General features: G+C 39.1%; 1 protein-coding gene across 1 annotated transcript; it reads left to right on the plus strand.

The window, feature by feature from the left end:
* Positions 1-1,542: 1,542 nt before the first annotated feature.
* Positions 1,543-15,433, plus strand: ift81 (intraflagellar transport 81 homolog). Its single transcript, XM_054610997.1, has 18 exons — positions 1,543-1,934; positions 2,121-2,224; positions 2,795-2,975; positions 3,088-3,177; positions 3,293-3,358; positions 3,668-3,778; positions 4,529-4,613; positions 5,173-5,336; positions 5,433-5,528; positions 6,387-6,533; positions 10,158-10,307; positions 11,368-11,496; positions 12,640-12,729; positions 13,549-13,635; positions 13,783-13,854; positions 14,091-14,176; positions 14,430-14,475; positions 14,686-15,433. The coding sequence occupies exons 1-18, from the start codon at positions 1,791-1,793 to the stop codon at positions 14,866-14,868; spliced, it is 2,031 nt and encodes a 676-aa protein (XP_054466972.1). The 5' UTR covers positions 1,543-1,790; the 3' UTR covers positions 14,869-15,433.
* Positions 15,434-16,993: the final 1,560 nt, after the last annotated feature.

A 16,993-nucleotide genomic window follows, 5' to 3' on the forward strand; every position in this document is an offset into this window, starting at 1 on the left:
TATATATCGCCATCTGACGGCCAACAAGTTCAGACTGACAGAGAGGTGCGTTCAAATGCTCCCACCCTCAATACAAAGTGATGTGTTACAGCCATAATCAAACAAGCAGCAAGTACATTTTTATTTTTAATGTTATTTTATAGCCTGTACATTATTTTTATTCTAAAGATGTTTAGTTCAAGGAAAACAATCTTTACATGCCAAATGATATATCTGTCAGATTAAAGATACTAACCTAGATGTTAGAATGCTATCTGACTGTTTAATATCTATAATATTATATAAGTTTACATTTTCCGCCCGTAAAGCACATACATCAGGATTTCCATTAACTTTTGTAGTTTCAAATAAGAAAAATAATGTTGCGTTGAAATACTTTTAATAAGACATTTTGAATATAGCTGAAACAATCAGTCTATTAATCTATTAGTCAACTATTTAGAGAATTATCTAAACACTTTTTAAGCCAAAATGCCCCAAAAATCCCTGCTTCTCAAATGTGCTGGTTTTCTTTAGTCTTTTATGACCATAAATGTAATACTTTTTGAAAATGTAATCTGAACTCAAAACAAATAAAAAAGAAATTATGAATGAAAATGATCAGAAGATTCATCATCACTAATGAAATAGTCATTAGTTTCAGCCCTTATGTTTAACAAAGTAATTATCAATGGTTACTGAATGTTATTGTTTATTTTTATATTTGCGCAGATATATATTATTTTTTATTTTTTTTATTGAACAATTTCACATGTTCAATTTTACAAAATGTCAATAAGAGACAGCAAAATACATAAATTCAAACTTACATGCCAGGGGGAGAGAAGGAAAGACAATAAAAAAAAAAAAAAAATACATTTATAAATAATATACAAAAAAAGACACTAAGGCACAAATCCTGATTGTGTAATTACAAACATATATCGAAGGCAATGCATGACATCTTTGTTTTTATAGCTCTTTTTGTTGTGACAGTAGTTGATGGTTTTTAAATATAATTCAAACTCTTTGTAAAAAACACAAAAAATAGGCCTTTGGCTTGTAAATTTACATTTATATACAGTACCAGTCAAAAGTTTGGACACACCTTCTCATTCAATGGTTTTTCTTTATTTTTATTTTTATTATTTTCTACATTGTAGATTAATATTGAAGACATCCAAACTATGAAGGAACACATATGGAATGATGTGGTAAACAAACAAATGCTCAACAAACCAGAATATGTTTTATATTTTAGATTCTTCAAAGTAGTTGAATGAGAAGGTGTGTCCAAACTTTTGACTGGTACTGTATATAAAATTTGGCCAGAATAATATTTTTTTTTTGTCATAATTAAAGAAACCAAATATAACATTTTCATAGTATAGAATAAAATATTTGTACAAAACATCTCTGATAAATCATTTTCTCATAACTTTAAAACGATGAGGAACAGTTCACATGTAGCGCAACACTGACGCTCTCAATCATAATGCCAAAGCTACTTCCGGTTGGGCAACCAATCAGCGACGCCTGCTTGGTTTCCATGGTTTCCTTGGCTGGTGACAACAAGCTCTGCCATTCTGTCCGCTAAGCTAACGCTAGCACGTTTAGCTAGTAATTAAAAAGGCGTACTAACAAACCCACCGGGAGCTTGACTTTATTATTTGTAGATAGCCGGGTGCCCCTGTCATCAGCACGTATTGTTAAAGGTTTATTTGCAGGTTGTATTGCTTGTTAGTCGAGGTTAAAGAGCAAAGCTAGTTAGCAAAACGTTAGCTTCGGCTAATCCAGACCAGAAGCTAGAGATGAGTGAACAGCTGAAGTTCATCGTGGAGCAGCTCAACAAGGACCCGTTCAAGAGAAGCTTTAACCTCATCACCTTTGACTCCCTTGAACCAATGCAGCTGCTGCAGGTTTTAAACGACGTGCTGGCTGAAATAGACCCAAAGGTGGGACACCCATGACAGTGTCAGTGCACAGATGTTGTGTAACACCAGCCTGTGTGTGTGTGTGTGTGTGTGTGTGTGTGTGTGTGTGTGTGTGTGTGTGTGTGTGTGTGTGTGTGTGTGTGTGTGTGTGTGTGTGTGTGTGTGTGTCAGTCCTGAATCAGTCTGACCTCTTTCTCTTGTTTCTAGCAAGCTCTAGATATCCGTGAAGAACTGCCAGAACAAACCATCAAGAGAATGTGTGCTCTGCTGGGGATGCTCAAATACAAACCTCCTGGAAACCTCTCTGATGTGTAAGTAATGCAATGTGAAGCACTTTTTATGTCTAGTCCTAGCAATATTTTCATCATTAACCAGTAGACCACATGACACTAAAAACCTGTGCAATACAAATACACTGTGCAATTATAGTTATAATAGTTTTCTGTTTGTATATACAGTACCAGTCAAAAGTTTGGACACACCTTCTCATTCAACTACTTTGAAGAATCTAAAATATAAAACATATTCTGGTTTGTTGAGCATTTGTTTGTTTACCACATAATTCCATATGTGTTCCTTCATAGTTTGGATGTCTTCAATATTAATCTACAATGTAGAAAAAAATATAAAGAAAAATAAAGAAAAACCATTGAATGAGAAGGTGCGCCAAACTTTTGACTGGTACTGTATAATATTTCAGTTATTGTGGATTCTTTACTGTTTTTATTGCTTATTTATAATACTTGTTTTTATATCTTGTTTTTCTTTTACTATGTCTCCTGTTTGCACTATAACCTATGCTGCTGTAATCCTGTAAATGTCCCCGCAGCGGGACTAATAAAGGATTATCTTATTTTATCTCATCATGTTCTTTCATGCAGGAGCATCTTTAGACAAGGCTTGGTGGCCGGCAGAAAGCCTGTGGTCCACCCCATCCTCTACTGGCTGCTACAGAGGGTCCCCGAACTGAAGAAAAGGGCTTATTTGGCTCGCTTTCTAGTCAAATTGGAGGTGCCTGAAGAGTTTCTGCAGGATGATGTTATCAATGACACCGCTCACCAGGTTACACAATATATATTACACACACACACACACATTTTATTCCCTAGTTTTTTAAAATTGCGTATAAGCTAGAAAGCAGAATAGGCTATTCGTTAATGTTGTGTGTTCACAGTATGAAGAGCTGGTGGAAGGTTTTAAGACGTATCACAAGGAGTGTGAGCTGCTGAGGACTTCAGGCTTCTCCACAGCAGAAATCAGAAGGGTGAGAAACACTCAATGACTCTTTACAATCACTGTTTGTCAGAAATGATTGATGCTTCACTCCTCAGTATGAAAAAAAACCAACAACAAAGGATCCCTTTTTTCTCCAATAACAGGACATCAGTGCGATGGAGGAAGAGAAAGACCAACTAATCAAACGTGTGGAGAGGCTGAAGAAGAGGGTAAGGCAGACCGTTCAGAGAGGCCCCTTCGCTCTTCTAATTCTTGGAGGGCTTTAGGATTCACTGTGGAATGAAAACATGACCCCAGTCATATATTATCAGCTTCTCTAAAAGACCTGACAGGGATCTGACAGAATGCAAGGCTGTTTAACAAGGCTGTGAAGTAACGAGGTGTTGATTTAATGGGTCTTACTTGAAGGCCTTGCCAAAAGGTGAAACGTGACTCTGTTAGACCGTGCTTGGGTATTTCTGCTGGCCATGTGACAGCCTGCATTCACACAGCATCGTGTGAACTTGTGGATCCACTAGGTGGAGTCAGTGTCCAACCATCAACGGATGCTGGAACAGGCCAGACAGCTGCGAGTGGAGAAGGAGAGAGAGGAGTCACTGACTCACCAGAAGCAAGAACAGAAGAACCAAGTAAATGCTTGTGACAGATTGTGGTTTATCATAACATTTGATCACGTTGGTGTAATTTACTGAAATATCGTAGACCAGTTAAGCAATATGCTGTCTGCATTGCTTTGAAGGACTGAAAAAGAAAAGATAACATGTAGTATCTCAGGTGTTTTTACTCAATTAATTGTCTTAACGTTATGCACAAAGCTTTTTCACACATAACACTGTAAGGTATTTTGGCCCTTGTTTGGTGTTTGATATTAGGGCTATATAAGGGCTCAATATTGAGAATAGTCTGTTGCAAAGTTGCAGCCCTATTTGATTTAGGCATCTTCAACAGAGATGCTTCAAATAAGAAAAATAATGTAGCGTTGAAATACTTTTAATAAGACATTTTGAATATAGCTGAAACAATCAGTCTATTAATCTATTAGTCAACTATTTAGAGAATTATCTAAACACTTTTTAAGCCAAAATGCCCAAAATTCCCTGCTTCTCAAATGTGCTGGTTTTCTTTTGGGACAAAACAAGCAATTTGAAAATGTAACCTGGAACTCTGGGAGAACCTCATGGGTATTCTTCACTATTTCTTTTGACATTTTTTAGTCCTAAAAATGAATGTATTCATCATGAAAATGATCAGAAGATTCATCATCACTAAAGAAATAGTCATTAGTTGCAGCCCTTATGTTTAACAAACTAATTATCAGTGGTTACTGAATGTTATTGCTCCCACATTACCTGTATTCATAATCATTTTGGTGTGCTCAGCTGTTCCAGGCAGAGCAGAGACTGCAGAGATCGCAGCAGCAGTTGAAGGATTTGCGACAGGCAGCTGCAGATGCCAATCCAGAGAGTGAGTACCAATGTCCTGCTGATGCCTCCGTAGGACACAGCTGGAGAGGAAGCTGAAGGACACAGCAGAGAATTAGGAGCTCTCTCTGCTAATAGTATAATTATACTGATCTTTGAAGTGCAATAACAGAGCTTATCTATTGTTGAAATTGTCTCCTTTTGTTCTCATCTGGTATTGGGCTCTTTAACTAAAGGATTTACACATTTACGGTTTCTAAAATGACCTATGCAATGCAGACTAGGGTGGAGCTGCACAATTAAACTCACTTATCGCAATTACTGTACAGTATGTGCGTTTCCAAAGAAGTACTGTCAATGCTAATCTGCGTGGTGCTTTTCTTTCATTATAAGAAATTGTTGTTTAACTATTAAATTCCGAAAGTCAGTTTCAATGTCGGGACATTCGAGAGATTAGTGGCGTTTTCCATATGCTTAGACGGTTTGCATGTGTTAATGATATTCCGCTTTTCTTAGTAAGTAATTAGAGCCGCAGAAAGCCTGACAGGATTACAAAAACGCTGAGCTCAAAGTGCTTAATTAAAACGCTCCGTCTCTTTCAGGCTTAATGAAGAGGCTTGAAGAGGAGATCAAGATCAACTCTTATATGGTCTCTGAGAAACTCCCCAAAGAGCTGGAGGGTATGAGGCGTACGGTGCAGTACCTGCAGAAAGTAGCGTCAGAGCCCGCCATGGGCCAGGCCGACCTCCAGGAGCTGGAGGACAAGGTCAGGACCAGGATGTGGTGTTAAGTCTGTGTCACTAAATACATTGCAAATATATAATGTTTGTCTTTGAGTGTTCTGCTATTGTCCCTTTCACAGATTAAAGACGTTGACTCACAGATCAACCAGCTGATTGAGAAGAGGATGATGAGAAATGACCCCATGGATGACAAACTGACCCTTTACAGACAACAGGTGTTGAATTCATTTTAATGTCTTTCATTTTTTTGTCTATTTTTGCCCTGTGGGTGCTGGCCTCAAGCACCTGCACAAGATAAACAAAACGGGACCCACTTATACAAAAACAGCTCCATTTACCTAGAGGTAAAAAAAAAAAAAAATCCATAGGGACACTTTAAGAATGAGGTGCCTTTCAAAGGTTAACCAGTAGGCTTATTTTGTTAGTGAAAATTGGTGCATTTATTTTTAGCAGTGCACATGGTTTCTTTCCCATCTTCTCTTGGAGGAATGGTACTTGGTGAATCCAAACTTACACGTTAAAACACAAAAGTTACACATTAACACAAACTAACTGATCGAGGCGGCGTTAAACCAGCAACTCCTGTGTTCTGTGAGGTCAGATCACTAAAACGTCTGTCTGAAGACAAGGTAAAGTGGTTAAAATATTTCAAATATAGCTTACACCTACACTGATTTTGCACATTTTGCTGCAGACCCGTAGTCTCCCGTCCCCGTCCTCCTGCATGTCTCTCCAAACAGGAGGCGTGTCGATACGTCACCTACTGTAGGTAAATAAATCAGAACTATCACTTCAATGTGAGCACAGAGACACTTTCCTCCTTCAACAGATGGATGTGAAAATAGCCTTCTAGTGTCAAACGCTGGACAGAAAGTCTCACACATGCAAGCTGTGTGACAATTAGCAAAACACACTTTTGAGTGTAAGTGGCTGTTAAGACTTTGTTCTCTTGGACTGGCTCATATTTCTTCCTCATCTCTTGCCTCAATTGCATTCACTTTCTCCCCCAAGTTCACAGTCAGAAGCTCTTCGGTTGTCATGTTTGTAGATCTAATGAAACGTGACTCTTGCAGGCCTCCATCATCATTCGAAGGAAGGAGTCAAAGGCGGAGGAGCTTCAGGAAGCGAGGGAGGAGCTGGCTGCAGCAGAAAGGGATGTGAGGCAGAGGAGCAGCCAGGCTCAAGCCTCAGATGGTGGAGAGGTCATCAGGGGGGATGAGGTACGACGTTTGATGTTCTTCTTTAACTCACAAAGAAATGCAGTCACTAAATAGCTTTTACCCTCCACATCTCCAAATGTCTCCAAAGCTGTGTTGATCTTAATAACCTGGATAGACGATAGCCAAGAAAATAAACTTTCTTTCTGCACGATTCTCTTCTTTTTGTTTGTGGTGGGTGCTAACATCACCTAGAAACTCTAGCTTTTATCTAAGTGAGCACTAGTAGATTTGCAAACCGCAGAAAACACAAGAGGCTATTTCTGTTCTTATCCAAACACAGACGAGCTCCCTGTCTTATGTTACTTATCCCCTTTTCCTTACTCTCCCCCACATTCCCATACAGAGCCATAAATAAAACACAACAGAGAATATCCAGAACAAGGAACTGTACTGTACAATCTGCCTGAAAGATGGCCATTCCCCTAATCTTGAGTGTCATCAATCTCCTAATTCAAGTCAGCTGGACACATATTAAGCAGACGTGGGGCATAAAACCTTTTGTCTTTATTTAGGAGGATGTGCTCTTCCCCCTTTCAGAGACATGGCACGGTCCACTCTGAGCTGTCAGGTTGACGAATAGAACTGAACTATTGACAGGGAGCAAAAAAATAAAACGAATATTGTCGCACTAAAGTGAAAAATTCCTCAAGCAGTCACTTTTTTCTTTTGCCCTTGCATACACTAAGCCTTATAGGTAGAGTCTATTATAAACAGTTTTGTAGTAGCAGAGGGACGCTGATAGATGAGGCTTGTGCTGTGACCATATGTACTGTGTGGGTGAGAATTTTAAAAGCCCAATGTTTGATGCACAATGATATTCATGAGGTGAGAGCTGGGATCTTTGCTTAGGCAAAAAAAAAGAGTTACAGCATGTTTGAAATTGCAACAGCGTCAATCCTTGTGGATGGAGTGTTTTGTTCCAGGGGGATTGTTCCGATGCTGTCTGACCTCTGGCCTATCTGTGTGGCATAAAAAGAAAAAAGTTCATTTCTTTCCAGGAAATCTGCTTCACAAACCTTTACACTTCTAAATGTAGCATTTTAGTAGCCGTGCATTATTGCCACAATATTTTTATATTTACATTACATAAATACAGGTACATACATGAAATTTGACCTCTGCATTAACCCATCCATAGCATTTTTAGGAGCAGTGGGCTACTGTAAAGCGTCGGGGAGCAGCTTGAGGTTCTGTGTCTTGCTTAAGGACACCATGACATGTAGATAGGAGGAGATGGGAAATCAAACTGGCAACCTTGTTGACGACCCGCTCTAAACACTGGGTTACAGCCGTTCCCCTTGTATAATTACTTAGAACAAGTAACACACGTAATGTGGACAACCTTTTCTGGTCTCCAAAGTGCATTTTATGGTTTCTACAAATTGTTCAGATCTTCAGAGAAATGTTCTGGTTTAATTATTACAGAGCACATAACTGTGGGAGGTTGATGTTTTTGCAGCACAAACAAAACTAATTGTTTCACAAATTCTGGCAAATAGAGGAGGTAAAGTATCAGTGTAAAAATAAATACTTCTAAAAAATGTTTTAGTTTTTTCAGTAATGAAAGAGAAGGAGCAAAGTCTTCTTTGTGCTGTTAGAAATATCATGAGATGTTGGCAAATTATGACAATATATTACAGTTAATGGGAGACTGACACACTTTTAAGTCTAACTGAAACGATGAAAGAGGGCTGTTTGTAGCGACAAAGAGGCCCCTTGAGACCAAACATGAATGAAGTTAATGGAAAATGTTTGTCGAACACGGCTTATCAGACTCCACGGTAGTTTTGGGCCATCAGCCACGGTGGAGATGATCACTTTATCAGAGGTATTTTCCATTCTGCTGGTTATGTGTCATCACATGCCGCCCACCAACTGCAGGGTCTCTCTGAGAGGGATGATTACATCTGCTCGTCATTGGTTGGCCAGTAACATGAAACCCCTTTTATCAAACCGCCTCATCGCGCTGGTTAAATTTAGTCTTACTGCAGGCAAGACACCATCACCCATCTGAGTAACATGCTGGATTTTTTTCTTTAAATAGTGTGGTGATTCGGCTACATGTTAATCTTCAAAGGGATGCTCTGCTACTGTACAGCACACATAGTTATTTAGAGAATCTGCTGCACCATTCATGTTTCTGTCTGTAAGCTGTGTGTGTGTGTGTGTGTGTGTGTGTTGGTGTGAATGCACTGTATGTCTGAAATAAGTGGTGCTGTTATGACTGCGCCGTCGGCCGGTTTACCAGCAGTTGTTTTGGGGGCACGCTGTCGGGAACACTTTGCAGTATTATTCTGCTGTGCCAATTCCTCCCTCAGCCACGTCTGCCCTTGATGTCCCAAAATACACAAAGAATAAATGTACACACACACACACACACACACACACACACACATACACGGCTACACGGATCCCCAAAGGACATGAAGCACATTCTGTGATTTCTGGGGCTGTTCTCCCGTGTCCATGTTCATTTATAGCTGCTCTTCATTGTGGAGGAGTTTCATTGTGTCCCGACAGACAGTCAGGCTGACTGAACATCCACTAAAAGCAGCTATTCTGCCAGATGGAGCTGTTTGCTGTACATAGCTGGCTGTGAATCTGAAAGGATCGAGTGACTGTTTCGGGTCGTGGCATGGCCCCCAGTCACTGCTGTTCTCTAATCCCTTCCCTCCCCGGGCTCAACCCTTTGTCTTTTGCTGTGGCCATTCATAGCATCTCAGCTGTGCCGGACACCATGTCGGCAAATACAAACTGTATTTATGCCTCTTTTTTTGCATTTCCCAAAGAAGCATTCACACTGTATTGCTGGGAACAGCCCCAGGAACATTGGTTTTACTAAAATCAACATTAAACATTAAAATACATGCACATTTTTATATTAACTGCTATCTATCTATCTATCTATCTATCTATCTATCTATCTATCTATCTATCTATCTATCTATCTATCTATCTATCTATCTATCTATCTATCTATCTATCTATAAATTCTATGTATAATTACTCAAATGACAGGATGTAGGTGAAAGAGGTCACTGGTACAGATACAGACCTCAGTTTCCCTCAACTGGCAGTTTAGCGCCTTTCAACTTGTTGTTTTGAACTTACCGCCTGCAAATGTACTGTTATGATTTCATTTCAATGCATGTAGTTTCCAGATGCTGCAGGCAACTGTTTACAGGGAAAAAAGCACTAAAAACTCACTACCTTCCCAGCACCAAGTGACAAGAGGGAAACGTCTGTGGCTAACTGGTGAACATAGCGGAGTATTTAGCAGGTTGAGAGCTGGATATTTCCTCAGGAGTTGGTGGAGACCAAGCCAGCGCCAAAAGGAGAGTGAATATATGTCAAGTGACACACAATTCCAAATGAATGCTAATGTTGCTCTGAGAAAATAAAGCGTAAAAAAGCAACAGTTTGTTAACCGGGTGGTGATAATGTGCTGTGTTTTATAGCTTGTTTCCGCTGCCCATAAAATTAGTAAATGCAGGTTTAAAGACCTTTTAAATGTCAGTGTACCGAAGAAACCACAACATTTCATAGTAGTTTAGTATTCACTTCCTTGAAACTAATATCTAGTGCTCTATTTAATGTTAAATTCTCTTTGTTTGTTCTTCAAAGCTGAAACGTCTGGTGGTGAAGTTACGCAGCAAGGGAACAGTATACAAGAAGCAACGCCAGGAAATTGCTGAGCTGAAAGCCGAATATGGAGTCCTGCAACGAACAGAGGAGATTCTCAAGCAGAGACATGAGACCGTCCAACAGAAACTGGTAACTCTTAAAACTAACTCCTATGTTTAACTTTGATGTCGACGTAACAAATATATTTAACAAAGGAAGGAATGGGATCGACCTGTTGCCTTTATATTACATTTTGTACAAGCTCCAAGCAAAAATCCATTAAATTCACATATAAGTATTGATGAACAGCTTCTTTTTTTTTTTTTTTTTTTTTTTTTTTTTTTTTTTTTTTTTTTTTTTTTTTTATGAAATCATTGGCAATTGACATTTGAATGCCACATTGACCTACCATCATTTGTTATCCAATGAGCAGCTGCAGTCAAATTCAACTATTTGCACAGGAGCACTTTGGTAGCGGTCATTAAAGGTAACATGAGTAATCATCTCCCTGCACTCATGCTGCCATTCCAAATGTGTTGTTTTCACTTGATCTCCTCATTCACGCATTCAGTTTGTGCTCACAGCTAAGATGTTCCTGGAAATGGCTTCACGCCTCTGTGCGGTCCCAGCACCTGACTAGTTGACAGGCTGTCTGACGCAGGCTGAGCTGCTATTTCTGATGGCTGCATCTGCTGCTGCTCCTTTTGTCTGCACCCCCACACAGGATTTGTTGGAGCAATTAAAGTTTTCCTTCTGATCGCGTGTGTTTGCCTCTCTCTTTATGTGAGAGCCTGATTTTTCGGCTGGATAGTTCTCCATGCATTTTATGTCATCATTGTTTTTATCAGCATAAGAGAGAGTCAAATGATGGATGTGATGAGTGGGTAGCTCCGTTACTGCTACTGAGAAATGCTGTAATAAGGTCGCCTGTATTGGAAGACATTCAAGTCTTTGTGTTTTTAATCCATTTTCAAACAACATCCATTTCCAACAAAGTGATCATTTTCAAAAAAAGGAATGCACTCAAATTGTAAAGTTGTTGATGGCACACTTACTGATGGTTCATGTCGATGTAGACATTTTGACTCATTTGAATCATTATTGATTCGTGATGATTCATTTTTTTAAGTGCATGCAAGCATTTGATTTCAATGCTGAGGTTTCTTTCTTATGCTTATGTTGTCGTTTGTCTCTGGGGTTTTTTTTCAAGCAAACTGTGGAAGCTGAGAAGGGCATCTCCGGCTACAGCAACACTCAGGAGGAACTGGAGAGGGTGTCGGCCATCAAGAGCGAGCTGGACGAGAAGAAGGGACGAACACTGGATGACATGTCTGAAATGGTAACTATACTAAGGTGCAATCCATCCTCAGTATGTTACAAAATGTTTTTCCTAAAACCTATGTTTGCGACATCACTTATTGCGGACAAATTATGTTTGTCATTCGTAGAACCCTTTGAAAACGCTTTGAAAGTATTTGGGGCTTCGTCTTGGTGTGAGCTACAGAGACATTATAAACTGCATTATTTCATAAGCATGCTTAACATTCATGATTGTAAAAACAGGATCAAGGCTCATTTGAGCACAGACAATTATTTAATTGTTTGGTTTAATTTAATGGTTTTTTTTAATGTACGCTGCCATCTAGACAAGACCCCGTCGTAAAAGAGATATAAAATCTCAATATGATTATCCTGGATAAATAAAGATGGTGTAAAAATAAAATAAAATATTCTAATAGTGCTGCCCTACTGACGAAACAAAGAGACTTAGTGGGCTATTAAGTTATAAATGTGTGTGTATTTACACAATTTGTTATGGTTGATAAGCACAAATATTGCGCAATTCCATTCATAAAGGCTACAGACTAATAGTAATCAGAGTCACGGCACAAACGGGCAAATACAAGGTAAATACAATATTCCAGCATGGCTCACAGCTTCTACCTCATTTATCACCCTGTCATCCTTTTGTGTCAAGGCCCAGAGAGAAGCAGCTCCAACTGATTAGGCCAAGATCCAAGCTGCAGTGAATTTGTTGATCCGCTTGGCAGCTCGTACATTTGCACACATTCATAATGATGAAGTCAAACATCCCTGGCTCCAACCTGAAAGTAATTCTTTGAAATGGCGCTGCCACAAAGCTGAACCCTGTAATGTTTTTAATGACTGCTTACCAAACTATTACTGAATATTATCATATAACCTTTATTGGGGCTCTTAATGCTTTTCTTCCGATCAGTGTTGATCAGATTTGTCAGCTTGCACCTGTCTGGTGATAATGCTGCCTAAATGAATCATCCCAGCCACTCATTAGTCACAGCCACATTACCTGCTGTTTTCTCTGCAGACTATAAATGTATAAAAAGGTATCACATTTAAGCAATAAATACTATTTCCTCTCAATTTACATTGTATTTATTGTAATAAACATCTGGTTTTGTTCGGTTTTAATGCAGCGTGTGCTATTCTCTTGCTTTTACAGGTGAAGAAATTAAACTCTATGATAGTGGAGAAGAAGTCAGCTCTAGCACCCATTATAAAAGAACTGAGGTCCCTGAGGCAGCGGTGTCAGGTGAGCATCCCCCGCATCACAACAACTCTACTTTAGAGAATCCTCACAACCATCAATTAGTGCTCCGAAAGGACGTTTGCCACCTGACCCCATTTGAACAATGACCTCCCACAGCCATGACAAAACAGTATTGTCCTCTTGTCACACACAACTCAGGAATATAAGTCAATACAGATTTATGAGTCTTTCCGATGGGGGTCAACACAGTCTGTGAGTCAGTCTTATGAAAAAAGAGATGTAATCAATTCATAATCCACAATGCAATAACAAATACAATGAAAAATACATCTCACAAATGAATCACGAAGCAAAAACACATGAACTTCCTGTGAGAAAAACATGAACTATTAATCTGTCGTAAATTTAAAAGCAAATGGTGGGATCTTTACTGTGTGTCTACAAGCCAGTAAGAGTTAACTTATACCGTGCTTGTGAGTTATCGTGGACAGGGTCCATTGAGAATAATTTACATCGTCTATAAATAAATTGCACAATGGGAAAGCCCCCCACATCGCAGGGATAAAGCGGAGGATTAAATTTTCCTACACATGTTCCCAGAATCGCTCTTCCATCTAACTGGGTAATGTCTGCAGATGAAGAGCTGCAACAGGAAAACAAAAATAGACTTTGTAAGAGCTTGCTGTAAGTTAAACTGCTCAAATGCCAGCTGTGATGTTGTGTTTGAGTTTGAGTGTTTGAGTTTGACAAGAAGGGGTTGAAAATTGTGCATTCTATGCATTTATATCACTTGTTAAACTGTATGTTAAATATTTTGTCTCTCACATCCTGTATGTGACTGTTGGATTCCTATCTTAACAGGAAATAAGTCAGGAGTATGAGGAAAAGAAGGCGCAGTATGAAAGTTGTACTGCTGGTTTGGAGAGCAACAGATCTAAATTGGAGCAGGTACGGTTATTATTCTACACTCGATAGAATATGGCTAACATTTGAATATATTAATACATGTTTTTATCCAGTGTATTCTTTTGTAATACCTTATGACTTTGACGTAGCAACATAAATAATGTCTTTGTTCTTGTTCTTAATTCACAGGAGGTGAAAGCATTGATCGGGGAGACAGCACAGGAGGAAAACCGCTATCATTATATCAACTGCATGTCTGAGGCAAGTATTTAAAAAAAAAAATTGTTGCCTAAAGCAGGTGAAAATGTTTTGTTTTGCTATTACCCACATGGGTGGGTGTATAACACATCATTATGAATCATTTTTTCCACCACACATGCTACGCACATTGATGCTGCTGCAAAAGTGGATATAATGTTTTAGCATTTTGAAAGTGACCTGCCTCCAAACACCTACTGTGGTAAAAAAAAAAAACTCTCCATCTCTGTCCTCCACAGATCACTGAGATGCAAATACAGCGGGCAGCTGAGGAAATGAAGGCCTATGTGTCCTCTGATCCACAAGAGAGGAAGAAGGCCATCAGGTGAGCAAGCAGAGCCGGGCCAGCCATCTGCTCCCAAGATGAATACACTCTTTACCTCCAGAAGATCTTATTACAACATAATCAGTGAAGCTGCTGTCACTTTATTTTCTAACACAGCACAGAGAGTTACCACACTCCTTACCACACCTCGTGATATCAAGATAAACTAATACACCGCACCTTTTTTTTTTTTAAACAGTGGGTAAAAGCAACACGCTTGCATTTGAAAGACTTCCTTCTTCTTCTTTTGCAGGGAAGTGTACATGAAGAACATTTCGGAGCAGGAGTTACTTGGCAAGGTGAGAAAAGCGTATCCTATAGCTGACAACTGTTTGTGCCATTATTCTGTCAAGAACATGTCTGAGGACAGACAAGGAAACTTACTGGAAGCTTACAGGAATGCTGTAAACTAGATGGAGTATGTGTATGTGTAAACAGTGAACAGGCTCATATTGTACAGAAACGTTTATTTTTCATATCTGTATTTTTTTTTTCTTTGTGGATTCCAGAAGTTACGTGAGAAGCAGAAGTTGGTGAGGGAGAGCCACAGCGACAACATGGAGCAGATGACGATGTGGCGTGACCTGGAGCAGCTGATGGAGTGCAAGAGGCAGTGCTTCATAAGAGCCCAGAGCCAGGCATCTATTGGTCAGGTGATCCAGGAGGGAGGAGGGGACCGGCTGGTGCTGTGAGGACTCGGTCGACTGCAGGTCACCTACAGTACACAGACTACACAGTTCAACTTAATATCCTATTATCGGGGACTATAGCACAAGGTTTGTTTCACTGTTCATGGGGTTTATCTTTCTCCTACATCTTGTCTGTTACACACCACCAGCTGAGCATCAAGGTTATCTTGTGTTCTCGCCACACCGCTCCTTTGAGAATCGACAACATGAAGACCACATGTATCGGGAGGTGTTGCAGGACTCTGGTTTTCACCTTTATTTTGGCCCCTGAAGACTCCATTTTGCCATATCTTTTAAGAATACTCTTTCAACCAGTGTCCAAAGATAACAGCATACAAAGTGGTGCACTCGGGATGTCGCCGCGGTCATCTATATTTGGCATCGACCACCATGACCTTGGACGTGGTGTCTTGCCAACTTTGGAATTCACTGGGACCTCCGTTGCTTTGGACAGCGCAGATGAAATGATCCCTATTTCTCTGCTTTTTGATTTAGATTATAACAAAAAAATGTTTTCTATATCATTATTTCAAGATAACCATCTATGTTCAAGACATATACGATAGTTTGGTTGTCTATGTGTTTCTATTAAATGTATATTTATATTACTCTTGAGTCATTCATTATAATAAAAAAATGCAACTGTCCATCCATAAATTCCCAGTTATAATAAAGATGTATTCACATATTTAAGTTTGAACAGAATGAGTTATACAATAAATACCTAATACTAATATCTAATAGACAATTCATTTATATAAATCAAGTAGTTTGATGATGATCATTATGTTTGTTTTCTTAAACCGAAGTAGTATGAAATGTTATGTTGCTGTTATATCAGGTCGTAAAAAACAAACCACAAGGAAGCCATTTAATTGTCTAAATGATAAGCTTTATTTAATATTAACTCATAAATCAATTTTAAACTACATGTTAGTTCCTGTACAGAAGTTAGATTACTTCTTTAAGTAAGTGACATGGCACAATAAATGTCTTCATGGATGTTTCTGGATCCCTCCATTCCTTCCACAGAAACTTAATCTGCTGATGACAGCACGTCTCAGTGGCTCGTGTGCCAAGCGGATCAAGTGTGCATTGTAAAAGGCAGCTCGATGTCCAACTGGGCAGTGCCATGTTATTAATATTACAGCACCTTGTGCTTCTTGGGGCCTATTAAGATGTGTTAAAAGGTGATTCACGACAGTAAATCCATCTGACAACAAAACGCGCTGAAGAACGACGGGGGTCAAAGGTTGACCTAGTGCCCTCACTCCTATTAGGCTAATTAGCTTCCGTCTACAGTTGTTATGCAGATCAGGTTGACAGGTCACGCTGGCTTTATTGATTGTGCCTGGTAAAGAAGACTTTCTGGAGGCATCTGGTTTGTTTCAGATTGTCCCTTAACTACTGTAAATCCTTTGTCAAACTGTCTGTGACAGGCCTGAGACATTGATCCGTTGCCAATCTTTCTCTTCTCTATTCCGAGCATGAACTCATTCCTGCTAAAGGCAAAACTCGGGGCCCCTAGTCAAGTGTAAATGAGGTAGTAATACAATAAGACATGGGGCCTCTGTAATGGGATGCCTGTAGTCTGGGGGAATTTGTAAAGTAGTCTGTGAATGTGGCAGGTTATACTTAACCGTGTGTCTGCAGTAATATTATCTACGGTATTGGAAAAAAATGACATAAGTGAGTTTGTGTGAGTTAAAGGTACAAACAGGAGAAGCTACATGGCTCTGCTGTGTCGCACACCTACAGTAAATGTTCATGAATATATGTTAATGAGCACAGCACATTATTTCAAAAGCCCACAGCTGATGGTAATTTTCATTTAGTGGTTAATTTAACATGCTTTAGTGCAGCTAACATGTAAACTAACATGCATATAACATATTATAGTTGCACTATATTTTTTAGTTTAGTTTATGAATCTGTTCTCATTCCTTCAATGGTAGATGTGACAGACTATAATAATGATACTAATAATATAATACTGTAAAACCTTGACATTTTGTAAGTTTTATGATATTTTGAAAATCTCATACCAGTACAACCCTGAGTAAATTATGCGTTTTAAGTTTGTGACACCAACCAACATCCCAAAAGTGTTTTTATGTGGAAATAATAA

This window comes from Anoplopoma fimbria, chromosome 13, assembly GCF_027596085.1.
Source record: "Anoplopoma fimbria isolate UVic2021 breed Golden Eagle Sablefish chromosome 13, Afim_UVic_2022, whole genome shotgun sequence".
NCBI classification, from domain to species: Eukaryota; Metazoa; Chordata; class Actinopteri; order Perciformes; family Anoplopomatidae; genus Anoplopoma; species Anoplopoma fimbria.

What these genes read in the sequence shown, in the direction of transcription:
- ift81 (XM_054610997.1), top strand. Translation starts at nt 1,791, where the DNA reads ATGAGTGAACAGCTGAAGTTCATCGTGGAGCAGCTCAACAAGGACCCG. An exon ending in AGCAAGAACAGAAGAACCAA is followed by an intron (nt 3,779 to 4,528) that starts GTAAATGCTTGT and finishes TGGTGTGCTCAG; the next exon opens with CTGTTCCAGGCAGAGCAGAG. An exon ending in AGGTCATCAGGGGGGATGAG is followed by an intron (nt 6,534 to 10,157) that starts GTACGACGTTTG and finishes TGTTCTTCAAAG; the next exon opens with CTGAAACGTCTGGTGGTGAA.